The sequence below is a fragment of the Artibeus jamaicensis genome, unplaced genomic scaffold, assembly GCF_021234435.1.
Source record: "Artibeus jamaicensis isolate MK-2021 breed Jamaican fruit bat unplaced genomic scaffold, CSHL_Jam_final contig_464, whole genome shotgun sequence".
Lineage (NCBI taxonomy): Eukaryota > Metazoa > Chordata > Mammalia > Chiroptera > Phyllostomidae > Artibeus > Artibeus jamaicensis.
The window spans coordinates 3,246,676-3,263,006 of NW_026521842.1; the positions used below are offsets into that span (position 1 = coordinate 3,246,676).

Here is a 16,331-nt window from a genome sequence, read left to right on the forward strand (position 1 = left end):
CTGAAAGAAACTATCTTTAATCAGCATTCATAAAACTACATACTGTGCTGGTTGAGGCCAAAGGTCAACGTTACTACACTGTTGATGGAGGGAGGGGAGTGTCGGTTCTCCATCCTGGGTATTGTAGCAAGCCCCTCACATGCATAAGTTCTTACCTGCACAAAGACAAAGGCTTTGGTACTGAAACTGAAGACCTCGCGTACTCAAGAATCTTCACAGCTTCTGTTGGACATATTTGCTTTTTAGGAATGAAGGAAAAGTCTCCCATTTTTGAGCCATTCTTTTGTCAATCCTACAAAATTGCATGTAACTTTATAAATATTTTTTAAAAATATAGTTTTGTAAATATTTAATATTCTGCTAATTTGGTTTTGAATTGTAAATGTCAAGTATTCTGTTTTTGGGGTTTTTATGTTTTATTATACTTTGTTAAAAGAAAAATTGTACATTTTTAGAATGTTTTTATGAGTAAATTTAATGTACTGAAAATAAAAATGAAAAAAAAAAACATTCCTCTTATGAGGTTTTTGTCTCAAAATATGAAGCACTTGTCTTTTCAAATAAATCACAATTCTTGGTCTCCATATTAGGGAGTCAATTATTTCTGCCTTCTTCCTGCTTTACAAAAGAGATACTTCATCTTGTCTGTTTTCTATCAAGTTTCCAAGGATCTTTAAAAAATATCCTTGATATGGACAGAAATTTGAATTATTTGGGCTTTAAAGATGTTACATACAGCTGTAGGTTTCACGACAAGGTTGGGGTTAATAGATGTAAGTATCTTTTTTTAAATTTTAAATCATTTTTTATTTTTCAGTTACTATTGACGTACAATATTATATTAGTTTTAGGTGTACTCCAATGATTAAACATTACATAACTTAAAAGTGATCATCCTGATATCTTTCACTACTCTAACACCATTCTTAATTCTTAGAATATTATTGACTGTATTGTGTATGCTGTATGTTACATCCCTATGACTATTTTGTAACTATCAATTTGTACTTTGTAATCTTGTCACCTTTTTCACCCATTCCTCAAACCCCCTTCCCATCTGGCAACCATCAGAATTTTCTCTGTAGTTATGAGTATATTTCTGTTCCACTTTTTCTTTTTTTTTTTTTAGTCAATTGTTGATACATATGTATTGCCATTTTATTCATACTTTTTATCTTTTTTTCTTAAAGAAGACCCTTTAACATTTCATATAGTACTGGTTTGGTGGTGATGAACTCCTTTAGCCTTTTCTTGTCTGGGAAGCTCTTTGTCCTTAAGTTCCACATGATAGCTTTACTGTGTAATCTTGGTTGTAGGTCCTTGCTTTTTATCACTTTGGATATTTACTGCCAATCCCTTCTGGCCTGGTTGAGAAATAGGCTGACAGTCTTATGGGAACTCCCTCGTAGGTAACTAAGTTTTGGCATTTCAATTATGATGTGTCTTGGAGTAGGTCTCTGGATTCATCTTGTTTCTCTGTGTTTCCTCGAGTTACATATCTATTTTCTTCACTAGGTTAAGTTTTTTGTCATTATTTTTTAAATAGGTTTTCAATTTTTTGCATTCCTTCTTCTCCCAGCACCCCTGTGATGTGAATGTTGGTATGCTTGAAGTTGTCCCAGAGGCTCCTTAAACTATTTTTCATTTTTTTGGATTCTTTTTTCTTTTTGCTGTTCTGACTGGGTGTTTTTGCTTCCTTAAATTCCAAATCACTGATTTGATTCTTGGTTTCATCCACTCTGTTGATTTCCCTGTAAATTCTTCATTTCAGTTAGTATAGCCTTCATTTCTGAGTTCTTTTTTATGATATATTGAAGTTCTCACTGAGTTCATCGAACATCCTTATAAACCAGTGTTTTGAACTCTGCATCTAGAAGATTGCTTGTCTCCATTCTGTTTAGTTCTTCCAGTGAAGTTTTGTTCTGTTCTTTCATTTAGGACAGGGGTGTCAAACTCAGTCACCAGGGGGCCCCATCAGCCTTGCGGTTGCCTTCAAAGAGCTGAATGTAATTTGAATTCCTTAACAGTTAAGGAGTAGTTACATTTATACATTCCTAAAATTATTTCTTGCTCTTTGTTACTTCCAGGGCCTCTGGGTTATCTCTAGGAAACCATCCAGGCCAGACCTCTGGGGGTGGGAGACGTGCATATCTGCTGAACAAGAAACGTGGGGAAACAGAGCATTCCCTTAATGCGCTCCCTATACTCTTCCACTAAAGTTACAGAATCTATTTCAATTTGAGTTGGTTCTGCATCTTTTCCAAATGAGTAATGCTGGCCACTACTTTGTTGGAAACCACCCTGCCTGGTTTCAGAAGCTGTAACCCCATCCTCCCCCCCGCCCCCCAATGGCTAAGGCTGAGTAAAAGACTTTTGGACCATAAGCCACTAAGGAGACAAAGGTTATCTTCCTGGCTGGGGTGCTGCCTCTGCCCTCTTTACTTCCCTGTGCTTGGCCCCAGGCAGATGACTGGTTAGCCAATGATGGATAAGATTCCTCAAGGGAGGGACAACCTAAGATAGACAGGGTCTTAGGGTGGGGCCCTCAGGGAAAGACTTGGGGGGCTGTAAGAAAAGGGGTGATGGACCCTCACGTCTCAGCTTTAACATAGCCTAAGTCCTCATTCTGTCTGCAAGAAATCTCCCAATCTCTTGGCTGCCTTACTTCCCTTGCCTGACTTAAGCCTGAAACAATGTCAGAGGGTGGTGCAGCCCTGGGCAGGAACAGGTGGTTCCTCGGGGAGATCAGGCCTAAGAAAGAATGCATAAAACCTTGTGAAACCTGCTTTGCTAAGGATGCCTGTCAATTTTCTGATAAGCGTCTATGAATTAGTTTGTTTCCCAAAGTTTCATGGCCCTTTAGCTATCTGACCCTGACTCAGAGTAAGCCCTTGTAGTTGTTATCTGTTGTTTGATCATTACTGCGTGACAATGACTGATGAGCTTTACCTGTATTCTTGTGCAGACTGAACCCAATAAAAGCACACTGAGGAATAGGCTCAAGCCCCTTCTCCCCTGAGACTGGCCACCTCTCCTCTCCACATGGCTTGTTTGTACTGTATTTTTACTTGATGTGGCTCCTTAGTCAACTGACATACCATAAGCCATGTAATGCCTTCATGACCACCACACACACACTCTTGACACCTTCATATTTACTTTGTTGTTCATTCAGAGCTATTTAAGTTTTTAAGTATTTATTCTCACAATACACCTAGGTTCCACATCCATCCTATGCGTCCTGCGTGATATGTAAGTTCTAAGGAGAATTTAGGGATTTTTAAAAATTTTTATTGATTTTAGAGAGGGAGGGAAGGGTGGAGAGATAGAAACATTGATTTATTATTCCACTTACTTACGCATTCATTGGTTGATTCTTGTATATGCCCTGACTGGGGATCAAAGCCACAACTGTGGAATATTGGGACAATACTCCAACCGAGCTAGGGCCCTCAACCAGTTGGGAGAACTTTGACCAAGGCAAAGAAGGTGCCCATGACAAGGCGGAGACCTTCAAAAGTCAGTGTCCCTCCAAGTCAACTGCTGTCCCCACACAGCAAAACCAGTCTGGGTGCTCCTTCTTAGGAAAGATATTACTTGTTTGGCTTTGGCTACTACAGACAGTATGCGGGACTGTAAGTCTCAGACACTGATCCATTAAACTGAGCTTTGATGACTGTTTTTAATTGTGCCTTTATTCACCTTAGTTCATTAAAAATGTACTTGTTTTAAAGATCCTATAAATACAGAGTGACCACCCACTAATCTGGGATATATCACCCTTCTTGCCTTTTTTTTTTTTTTTGTAAAAAGCAGAATTTCTTATAGGAATCTTACTGATCACATAGTAGTTACAATGTCAGATATAATGACATATACAATCTAAACAAGACAGGCTGATTAAGAATGTACATAATGTAAAAATATACACATTAAAAGTTAGCCATGTAGACAGACGCATGCAGCAGTAGGAGTAGGTGACTGGAGCTTGAAGGCCCATATGCAGTAAATATTGTCTAATTCCTTCATTACAGCAAATAATTTCCACTAACTGATGCAGGTATTCCATACACATCTAAATATACAAGGACAAATCATGACCTGCTACATGTAGTCTCAAGTGATATGTGATCTTTTTGTGACACTCCCATAAAAATAGTAAACGAGCCCCATGCAGGTAGTAGAAGCATTGGTTATTCTAGTTGGATGTGGAAAGTAAGTTTTAATTTTTGACATTATTATCTATGAAGAGAATATATCTCCTTTTACTGCTTTTTTCACAATTGACATGCACTTACAGTGCGGGAATTTTGATGGCTGTTTGACCTAACAGTGATAACTGAAATACTATTTAAAATGTAACTTTTTATCACATTTTAGTCACACACCTAACATAAAACATGGATCTGCAGCCTTAAGCCTAAAAAAGTGCATCTGAATTTTAATGTCTTTAGTTTGAGGATTCTGTAGTTCCCAGCCCTACCCTAAAGAATGAAACTGATACAACTGCTTGTTTAATCACCAAAGCAGGCACTAGTTTGAGCTTTTTGATCAGAGAATATCTGAAACAGAAGAAATGTCACTTTTTTTTCTCTGGGACTTTTGAGAAACTAGACCAAAATAAATTATTCAAAGTTCCTACTGAGCAGTGATATTTTTCTGTGTTACCGCCTGGGGAACAAACCCAGTAAGAGCTTCCCAACACTGCAAGAGCACTGACTTGGGGTGTACTCACTAGGAATCAGGAGGAACTGCTTTAACAGCAGTTCAGAGTTTTCTTACACACCCCTATCTGGCCTCCTCCGTGCCAACTATTATGGCAGATGTGATTTGGGGGGGAGCTATGCTTGACAAAAAATGCTTAAAGATCCTCTTACAGACCTCTCTAGTTGGGTACAAACCCTTCAATTAAAATGTTGGCAGGTTCTGTGAACCTAAAGAAAAGATTTATTGTCTCTGCTCAAAATGCAAGTTCCTGTTGTGGAAAGAGCATTAAAATAACATCTATTTTACTGGTAACTCAGAATGCAAAGTATTTTATTTTTAAACTTCTAAATCTGAAAACAAGACAGCCTACGTTAAATAATATAGTTTTCCAAAGCTGAGTGTGCTCATTTGGAGCCCAGTTTTTCTGCTTGAAGTACAAAAACAACTTTCTAAAACTCCTAGGCAGGAACACTACTGTTTTGATGATCTGTGTTAGATGAGCTGATCAATCTCAGTTGGTAACATCCCTTTTTCTTCCTGTTGGTAAGGGTTTAAAAAATTCTAGAACAGATGCATTTTTTCTAGTCTTACACCAACAATTTCATTCCAAATGTCTCCTGAGAGGCATACACCATATACAGGAATCCATCTTCATCCTTCTCACTTTCATATACTTCCGAAATTGGTGTGGATACGCTCACCATGCTGTGCCCATTCACTAGCAGGAAGAAGGCTTGATTAGCGTTGAGTTGTAAGCGCCTTCTATTGAAAGAAAGTGTGAAAAAAAATACATCAGTAAGTAGGGAGCATATGTAAAAATATCCCTTACCCTGAATGAATGATTTAAAGGCATAACATTTTCCAAATGCTACTCTGGCAAATTAAAGTGTATACTTTACTGATGATGATGACTCCAATATTTCTTCTCACAAAGCATAAAATATTTTCTATGATTATATTCATGATCAATATTAGTGATAATCCTTGACAGGTTATTTTTATTACCTTCTTGAGGCCAGTTTTAAACTAGTATGCTATCTGAAGAGCCATTAGCATCTAAACTGTGAGAAAAAACAGTTCAAAACATTTATAAACTATGACCTAAGCTGGTACAATTTATTACCATTGTACCAAGTCTACACTCTCTTTTACTAATTGTGCTATACAAAACCTGTAACTTTTCTGGTTAATGGACAACATCCACACTAGCTGTTACAAAAGGATCAGAAGGGATATGAGATTAAGCAGGTAAAAAAAAATATTAAAACCTGGCTGGTGTAGCTCAGTGGATTGAGCTCAGGCCTGCGAACCACACAATCGTGGTTCAATTCCCAGTCAGGGCACATGCCTGGGTTGCAGGCCGGTTCCCTGCAGGCCAGTTCCCAGGAGGGGATGCACAAAAGGCAACCATACATTGATGTTTTGCTCCCTCTCTCCTTCTCTTCCCCTCTAAAGATAATAAATAAAATCTAAAAAAAAATTTAAAAAACGGAGAAACGAAGCATCCTATAGTCTTATTAAGCTTGCATAATTTTAATCAGAACTAAAGATCTATCTGTAAATGGGATAAACAATGAGAAGTTACTCAATAAAAAAAGAAGAGAAGATTAAATACCTAATTATCTTGATGAGTTCACTCATGTTGACATGATCTGGTACAAGAAACTTGGTTTTATCCAGGACAGGAAGCTGCTTCTCACCCTTGTATCGTTCTATTATCACCTAGAATTAAATGAAGCCAGAAAGGTGATTTTAAAATAGCCATCAACAGAGAAAAATAAAATACTTCCTATATTGTAACTGGTACATGCCAAAATGGGTTTTAAAATAACCTGTTTGTTAGTTTCCTCATAGCTCTCTTGTGAAGAGTGATCATTTATTAGCTTAGACTCTCCTATAAAATGGTACATGAGAGACAGAGTAGCTGCCTCCAGGGACATGAGCAGGGTGGAGGAAGAAACTGCTGTGTATTCTTTTGTTAAAATTTGGAACTGTGTTGCAGCTGAACAAGGCCTGATAGGTTCATGGTAAAGCTGCCTTCAAGACAGAAAATTATATAACATAGCATAATTCTGTGTATGAGAGCCCACTTCGTGTTATGGGAACAGTTTACTGGACCCAGTCTCAAGCCTATGAGAACACCACTTATCAGGCCCGTCCAAGGCTATGGGAACACTGCTTCCCTTAGTTACCCAGACACTTGGGTGAGGAAGCCAGACTGCCTCTGCTTACCCTACAAGAAACATGAAAATATACTACCTAGTCGGAAAAAAAAAGACCCTAAGTTTTAGAAGAACAGAGAGGCTGGGTAGCAGCTTAAAGTGTAAAGATCTGAATCTGTCTATATCAATTATAAAACCACCATTTCCTGTGACATGGAAAGGAACCTTAATAAAATTGTAAGATCTTAATTACAGTAATAAACTCATTTTTTTTAAATACTAGAGACATGTTTCTCTATTTGACATGAAAATAATCCTGAATCAATACTGACAAGTAGAGATCATGATTAGCTGGTTCCAGGGACAAATTTGTTACTTGAGGATTTCTTTCATTTTGGTAAAACATTCTTGTTATTCCATTAATCAGTATTAAAGTCAAGAATCTTGAGCTATGCAAGAAACAAAAATAGTTTCACATTATGACTGAAATAAATACATTAGCTCCTTGCCATACTTTCTTTCCATAGGGAAAAAAAAAAAAAAAAGAAATAGTTTTTTTTCCAGTTCTGTGGTCATACAAAAGCTCTGACCACATACTGGTGACTGCCCTTGAGACTCATTATCATCTCTTTACTGAGTACCACAGACATCCTTCTTCATGTGCAGCAACTCTCTGACCTGTAACAACATTGAGAAGTTGAGAGATACCAATAGAAAACCTTCACATGTTTCTTCAGAAAAGGGAAAATGCTTATCTGTACTTTACTCTATGGGACCTATATGAGGTTCTGTGTTAGGGCCAGGTCAAGCTGTCATCACCTCCTTTGCTAAAATGAAGAGCTTATCTAGTACAGCTGTGTATTCAGAACATAATATCCACAAAGTATCAGTAGGTAGACTACCTGCCTGGGGTTAAACAGTAGCAGAAATCAGAGACAATACAGAAATCTTAGATTCTTGGCCCAGGAAGAAGCAGAAATAGTCAGAGAATGGGAAGAAAAAATTCAGGACCTTAGAATCGTTCCATTAAAGGAACACACAGCAGCCTGGGAAAAATGCTGGATAAGATGACCTTGGGTACCTCCTGCTCTCAGCTGTGAGTCTGGTCTGCTTGGGGAGAAGCTATTGTAGCTGCTCCTACTCACCATGTGCTGATCTCCATGCAAATACAATCACCTATAAAGGCTTGGTTTAGTTTTCAGTCTTAAAAAAAAAATTTTCCCTTTAATTCTTCTAATTTGAGAGAGGAGATGCATAACACATAGAATAAGGTATCTGACTAGATCTGAAAAGTGCCCTCTTGATACTTCATTTAGATGGTAGGGCCATGGACAGGAACGCAGAAGAAAAAGCCACCATCGGGGAACAAAGCCTGGAGCCTGGGGAACGGCCTACATCTTGCCTGTCCTCCTGTCACTGTTTATCTGTGCACCCATCACATTCTCAACATGTGAGTGGCTATGAGTCTGCTTCTTAAACTTGTTCAGCATGTCACAAGCATAGACATGGAAGGAAAAATATGTGATTTCTGCAAAAATAAAAAATAAAATAATCCCTGAAACTACCAGCAGAAGGTATGATTTTTAACGTACACATAAATTCACATTTCAAAAGGAGCCTGTGGAACAAGTCCCGGCAGCCTGATGGGCTGGCCGTTTGTTTCCGGGGGAGTACCTTTTCTGGTTAAAGGACAACATCGATGTGTGCCAACACCTGCTGTAGCAAACAAATATAGTGGGTGCTCCGAAGTAAAGAAAAACCTTAAAATTAAGGAAATTCCCCAGAAGGCTCACCTCTAAGCCATATGTTGACCCCAAGGCCAAGGACATACTGTGAAATTTCCAACCAGTCCAAGCAAAACAGAACGTGCCCTACTATGAGATCCTATAGGTGTGAAAATGCTGAGCAGCCCCATCTTATTCTCTTTTCTGTGTATCTTCCAGCCCCAACCCCATGGATCTTTCATCTTCTTTCCCCTCACTTCAGTATGAGATGACCAGTCTCAAAGCCAAACATGAAAACTTCTTTAGTATTTAGCAGTGGAGTTTCTTTGTAAGTGGTCTGTAAAACCTGCAGGAGGTAATAACCACGTACCCAGAATCTTGCAACTCTTTCCAACAACCATATGGTACGGGATTTTTCTTCCCATTTTACAGATGAGCATATGGCAGGTCCTCTCAGAATTTTACTAACCAGTCCAAGATCACTTAGCAACCTTGACCCTAGGGGGCCTGAAACCAAAAGTTCCTTTTGACAAATTCTCTCTAGACCAGTTAGTGCCTTAGCAGAAGCTTATTTAAGGTCCACCACGAAAGGACTCAGGGCAGAGAACATGGTTGGCTAGGCACAGCAATAAGCATCTGAGGCCCCTACACATGACAAGGATCATCAGTATCTTTTCTCCATCTCCTGCAAAGAAGCCAAATATAAGAAGAGACTTCTCCAGGGCATCAGAAATCAGGCAGCTTAGAATATAGTCACACTTAAATCCTGAGAGCTGCTAATCTGCCCACAGCAGTAGTCTTTGCTTTCTTTAGAAGAAAGTGGGTATTTCCTTCCATTGACAACATACTAACAGTTCTAGCCCATCTTGTCCTGTCCCCCCAAATACATTTGATTTGTGAAGTGTGTGACATTAAGACAGCAAACTTAGACTCATGAGGAAACAGAATATGATTATATTAAAAACTAGATTAAGAGATTTCAGAAGTAGGATTCCTGTAGAAACTCTGTCAGGTAGTTGCATACAGCAGCACTGCATTAAAGTTACATTAAGCAAGGCTCTCTTCTTTACACATCATGAACCAATGAGACACACATAACACAGGTACCTGAAACTACCTACCGGGATTTTGGTTGGATGCTGCTCTCGGATAAGTCGGACGTCTTCTACTCTTTGTTCTGCAATGAAGAGACATAGGTGTTATAAGAGGCCCAAATGCAGCTTCTTGCCTGCACTTTTTCTGGTGACTTTCCTATCTGAATTCATCTCTCCTTAGCTGTGACAGAGCAAAGCAGTCAGTAGACACATCTTTCCTAGAACTGAGAGAAACCACGCACTAACACTTCATATCTGGCAAAGATTAGTATGTAAGGCCAAAGGCAATCATATGAAAACTAATATGCAATTACATGGCTCTACCAGCTGGTATGACATAAGACCAGGGGAAAAAGAATGCCCTATTTAAGTTTTAAATGGTTTTGTACAGTGCCCAAAATAAAGGTTTAAAGCATAAAGCCTACTGTTGAATACCTTGAGAATTCTCTGTATTCTGCCCCTTAATATAATCACATTAATATTTTCAAATAATTGTACTAAGCTCTCTGGGGAATACAGGAAAAAAAAAAAAAGCTAAGTCCAGTTCCCAATAAGGTATAATTTGAGAGACATGTCATATATAAAGCAATACATGAACATGTGATTAAGATGGCATTAATTAAAACTGAAGGCCCTGGCTGGGTAGCTCAATGGGTTAGAGCATGGTCCTGATACCCCAAGATAGGGAGTTTGATCCCTGGCCAGGGCACATACAAGGATCAATTAATGGATACATAAATAAGTGGAACAACACATTGATCTTTCTCTCTCTCCAGAATCAATATGCATTTTTTAAAAACCTTCTAAAAATCACCTTGATTTACCATGGTAGGACTCATTTTCATGGTATTTGCAAATAAAATGATCAATGTCATGAATTTCCTGAGAAAGTGCTTATGCTGGTGGCTCCAAAGGCACTATGGATTTATTCTAATACTGTTGCCAATTTGGTGTGGATTAAAAAAACATTTTAGTAGTCTTCATAATAACTACTGAATTCCCATATTCAAATATAAACATATAAGTTCTATTTCTATTTTCCCATCCAACATTTCTGAATCAGCTGCTAAGATAAATAAGTAAATATATGCTTACAGACAAAGAAGACTGCAAGCTCATGGGCTCCTACCAGTGTATTCTTTTTTTAAACCTCACCCGAGAACATTTTTTCATTGCTTTTTAGAAAGAGAGGAAGGGAGAGGGGAAGAGAGAAGGATGGAGGGGAGGGGGAGAGAAGAAAAAAAAACCAGACTGATTGCCTCTCGTAGGCTCCCCAACTGGGGATAGAACCTGCAACCTTTCAGTGTATGGGACAACATTCCTACCAACTGGGCCCAGTGCACATTTTTATTCAATACATGAGAATAAACAAATTTAGCTATTGTTAATAATAAACTTAACCTAGTAGTTTTCACCTGTTATATTGTTATTTATAACAAGAAATGTATATTTGGTCCTGGCAGAGCTCCCAAATCCCTTAGAATTCCCTAAGTGATAACAAAAGGTCCTTCCTTATTCATAGCAAGTCCCTTTCAACCACATCGGAGTTTATTTTAATGTGGTAGCTTTGGGAAAGCCTTAAGGGTTGAGGCTGGTTGCCAGGGGGACCAACAGTGATTAGAGGGTTGAAGCTTTCAGCCTTACTCCCTGACCACCTGGGAGGAGAAAGGAGCGGGACAAGAGGCTAAATTACACCAATGGCCAACACTTAAATCAGCTGTGCCTATGTAATAAAGCTCCCATAAACATCCAAAAAGATGGGTTTGGAAAGCTTTTGGGTGGCACACACTGAATAGGGACAGGGAGTCTTCTGACCTCATTCTGTATATCTCTTTATAAGCTTGTTCATTCAAATCCTTTAAGATCTCTTGTCATAATTTGGTAAACTAATAAGCAAAAGGATTTCCAGATTTCTCGGGCCATTCTGGTGATTTAATCAAAAGTTAGGGGGTTGTGGGAACCTCTGATTTGTAGCCAGTTGGTCAGAAGCACAGGTTAAAACCTGCGCATGCAATTAACAGTTATAATGTTAGTGGGGGAGGAGCACTCTTGTGGGACTGAGCCCTCAACTTGCTGGATCTGAGGCCAACACTGGGTAAATAGTGTTAAATTGAGTTAAATTGTAACCCAGCTGAACTGCTCGATGTGTAAAAAACCCATGTCTGTTGTCAGCAGTGTTTAGGAGTAGAAGAAACATACAGGAGAAGGAGCATTTCCTCTACATCATCCTTTGAATCCTCTATTTCTGACGGTGTGGATTCTTCTTTATTGCTTTAAGACCTGTCCCTATGACTCTCCTAGCCTAGAAAAAGGTGCTCGACCATCCAGACTTAGCTACCAGCCCTCTTCACAATAAAAACCTCCATTTTGTAAGGGTAGATTCTTTCAGAGGTTCAGGAAAATCAGAATTTAATCAATTCACTCCAGCAAATAGACAGCAATTCTTTAATATACCCTGAAGAATGTGCCATATTTAAAAGTTTATCCTAATAAATCGAAAAGGTAAGTGGAAACATTTAGGTACAAGAGGAAGAGATTTTTTTTTTACATAAGGAAACAGGTTTATTTTGGTTAATGAGGAAGGAAAAAACAAAATAGACTCTAAATGTGAAGCTTCAAACAAACTATAGCATCAAAAGTCTTTTTTATCTTGATTTACCCCAAAAATATGGCCCTAAAAAAAAGACAAAAATGATTGTTTTTATTAAAGACAAGTGATGTCTTAAGCTGAAAAGAGTAACATAGGAATGTCTTGAGTGTCTTGGCCCAGTGATGTTGAAGCAATTAAATATGGTACATGCTGATACCTTACTCTTTTTGATTAATTATCTTCAGAGACCACGGGTACATTGGACAAGAGCATGCCAACAGCACACATCAAAGGCACATAAAAAGAGCAATTCATTTACTCAATTATTTTCTTAGTGCTTTAAAGATCTGCTTATTATTTGTCTTCCTCAACAAACTGCCCCTGGCAGTCAAGGACCCAGCTCTAGTCATGTCTGTATTCCCTCATGGCCCAGGCTTATACATAGAAGATGGTTAATAAACACATGCAAAATGAAAATACTGCTCCGAATGCACATTAAGATATGCCTCCTAAGATTCCTTTTCCTCCTATCTGAGAACCCTTATGACCCTTACAGATAAAAATAGGAGTCTAAGGTATGTACTTTTACCAACACGTTATCTATGAAGTTCCTTTGAGATTCCCCAGAGCAATTAAAGTAAAACTTCACATATGCATTTTCCAGGATTTAGGTCACTGAGTGAAAGAGAAAGCATAATAAATATTTCCCCAATCTGTCTATAAATCATAAATGTAACATCCAACCCATCAATGAGTGCCACAGTTTGCTAAGTTCATGGAGTGCTACCTAGCTTTTGGTATAAATCTCATTCTCCAATCAACCTATTAGAGCTGTTTATTCTAGACCAATACATAAGCTTCCCCCGAGACATGAAAGCCCTCTTTCATTATCAGTGGAGGAGCTTAAGACCTAAGTTTACCATCGAATCTCAGCAGAACAGTGTCTGGGATACAGTTCTGATTTTGAAGAAACTGGCGAACCCCAGAAGAAAATGGAGTGAAACTATTAATAACATTTGAGAAGACCAAATCCAAAATTGTTCACTCAAATAAACTTTTTAAAAGATGTTATTTATTTTCAGGGAGTGAAGGGAGGGAGAAAGAGGTGGAGAGAAACACTGATGTGCGAGAGATACATCAGTTGGTTGCCTTTCACACCCCTTCAACCAGGGACCTGACCTGCCAGCCAGGTATGTGCCCTGACTGGGAAGCGAAGTGGTGACCTTTTGGTTCACAGGCCAGCACTTGATCCACTGAGACACACCAGCCAGGGCGCTCAAATACCACCTTTTAAGTTAATTATATTTTCCAAACCATCTGCAAGGATACACTATGCATCTTGACTGAGAGTTTGGATCCACTTTGTGTATTATAAATGATGGTTCCCTATAGAGGATAGAAAAATTTATCTCAGAAGGTCAGAAGTGCAAGTCCAGACTCGGCCACTAGGTGGACCGCGATCTTCACCTCTCTGTGCCCCACCCAGTTTCTTCAGCTACAAAGGAAGGGGTTGTTTGGGAGGGGCCCTAAGATCCATTTCAACCCTTTCAATCACCGTATATCAAAAGAACTATATTCAACTTTAAATTAATGTAAACTCACTCACTTGGAAAGAAAGAACTGCTTAAGCTAAATGGGGCTGGTGTTACATTCTACAAAGAAGTTCTCCCCAAATAACTGGTTCCCCTCACTTACTAGGCTACAAATTTCTGAAAACTGTCAATTGCCAGTGCTGTTAACGATAATCAGGAGCAAGGGAAGGCAGAAATCATTAAAAGATATTTGATACTTTCCTGCAAAATTACTACTAAAGATATCTTAAAATGGTGGGGAGGAATGGCAAGCTAAGGGGAAAGCCCATATACAATAAATGGAGTGGACAAAAGTAGGTTTACAGTTGCTCATATGTGAAAATGCATGTGGGTTATGATTATTACAGTAGTTTTGTTAACTCAAAAAGAATGTCACAATGGCACAGTAAGATACACTAATGGGGGAAAAATGGGACATTCCTGCTTGTTTACTCCCAGAGCCAGAGATTCCAGGTGAAATCCTTCTAAGTCATCAGAAAGTACTTTTTCAGAATAACGTAAAAATACGTTCAGCAAAGGAAAGGATCGTTGTAGTCACTGCAGTCATGAGAAATGGACATCTTTCCCACACGAACGTGCCCAGTTAACTCGAATGCAGGACTAGTAAGGACGGGAGCCGAAACAGCCGATCTGCTTCGAATGCCGCTCTCAGGGTTGTACAAAAGCTAAACAGTATGAGGAGTTCACTAGGGTCACTGAGGAGAAAACTCCTGACAAAAAAAGCACATCCAAGTCTTGTGGACCAACAAATTGCCACAAGAGGTTGTTTGAGGACATGCTGGGCAGGCCGACGCGAATTTCACTTACTGAAACTCCTCAGGCACAAGAAATCAAATACTTATCAATAATGAGATCTGGAAACCCACATCCACGGTCAGACGAATGAGCACCCTTCCTAGAGGCCCAGAATCTGCACAAAGGTGCCACTGCTTGAGATGGCGCACAAGAGTCCACGGGAAACTGCCCGAGCGGCGGGAGGGACCGGGACCCCTGCTCCACTGTGCTCCCCAAGCCGCTGTAAACGAGTCCTACACAGACATCCACGGAGGCCGCCCGTTACTGCAGAATTTCCTTGCTTAAAAGGAGCACTAATCCCTTCTTTCTTGTCATTTTTGTGGAGGAGCCAATATCGTGATGCTACTTTCATCGTCAACCAAGTGCCGGTAAACCCACGCGGGGTTTGCCGTCTGCAGCGGAGGAGACCTGACCGGAGGCGGGCACCGGCCGTGTAAGAGCAGGACTGTTCTCGCCGGCCGGGAGAAAAGGCGACCCCGGCCGGTCCCAGCTCTCCCGCCACGAACCGGCACCAGACGTCCGGGCACGTCCGCTGTGCAGGGCCCGCGCCGCGACGCAGACGGCAGATTCGGGGCTCACCCGGGTTCCCTCCTCGGGACCTCGGCGCTGACTCGCTTACTGCCCACGGGCAATGAGGACAGCGCACCAGAAGGTAACTCATTTGCATCCCAGAGCCACCAGCCACTTCAGAGGGCCTGGCACTGCCGGCGTCCCGGACAGTCTCTCCACTAGTCCGACATTTCTTAGAAGGACTTGCGCTTCTGGGACGACAGCCACCCCGGACCCCAGCCTGGAGCGCGGACTAGGGGCGCTGGGCGACCCCCCACCTTTGCGCAAGCGCGCCCGCGGGCCCAGGTGTGGACGCCCCGCCCCCCTGCAGGCCCTCCCCGAAAACCCTCCGCCCGTCAGGCCCTCGGCCCCTGGGTCCTTCAGCCTTCCACCGCCCCCAGCCCGCGACCCGGCCCGGCCCCTGGTCTCCGCCACCGCGGCACCTCGGCCTGCGGTGCCTGGCCCTCCGTCAGCCCCCGGGCCGGCCCGCCGTCTCGGCTCCTCAGCCCTTTCGGGCGCCCGGCCCGCCGTCTGGGCCGCTCACGTCTCCCGGGCCGGGCCCTCCGTCAGTCCGCGGCCTCCAGCGCGGCTCCTCGCCCTCCCTGGCCCCGCCAACCCCCGGCTCTCTCCGGCCCGGCCCGCCGTCTCGGCCCCTCAGCCCGCTCCAGCCCCCGTCAACCCCAGGCCCGCCGCCTCTGCCCCGCGGTCCTTCCGGGCCTGGCCACGGCACCCACCGAAGGTGCGACGCTGCTTGAAGGTCTTCTCAGACGGCATGGCGCGAGAGGCGCGGGAGGCTCGGAAGGGACGGCGAGGCAGACTGTGCCGGGAGCTTCAGGTGGCGGCGGATGCGACAGTGGCGACAGCGACTTCTCTTGTGTCTCCTCAGCCCGCAGCCGCGTCAGGTGACTAGTGCACCGCCCCTGGAGGCGGGGCGGAGGGCGGACTCTGCAGCCGCCATGTCGTGCGTGGCGGAAGCGGGGCCGCGCGCTTGCGCGTGCGCGGCGAACATGTGAGTTCGCAGCGCCGATTGGGGACGTGTCCTAGTGGCCCGCGGGAGGGAGCACGAAGTGGGGCCTGGCAGCCCGCTTTGCCCCTTGCCCCATGGAGAGGCGAGTGCG

The 16,331-nt window shown here is 41.8% G+C and overlaps 1 protein-coding gene across 1 annotated transcript; it reads right to left on the reverse strand.

Moving 5' to 3' along the window:
* Nucleotides 1-3,275: 3,275 nt before the first annotated feature.
* Nucleotides 3,276-16,032, reverse strand: MAP1LC3B (microtubule associated protein 1 light chain 3 beta). Its single transcript, XM_037142378.2, has 4 exons — nt 15,948-16,032; nt 9,715-9,770; nt 6,323-6,429; nt 3,276-5,469 (listed from the first exon to the last, which is right to left on the reverse strand). Exons 1-4 carry the CDS (start codon nt 15,985-15,987, stop codon nt 5,295-5,297), a joined length of 378 nt encoding a protein of 125 aa, XP_036998273.1. The 5' UTR covers nt 15,988-16,032; the 3' UTR covers nt 3,276-5,294.
* Nucleotides 16,033-16,331: the final 299 nt, after the last annotated feature.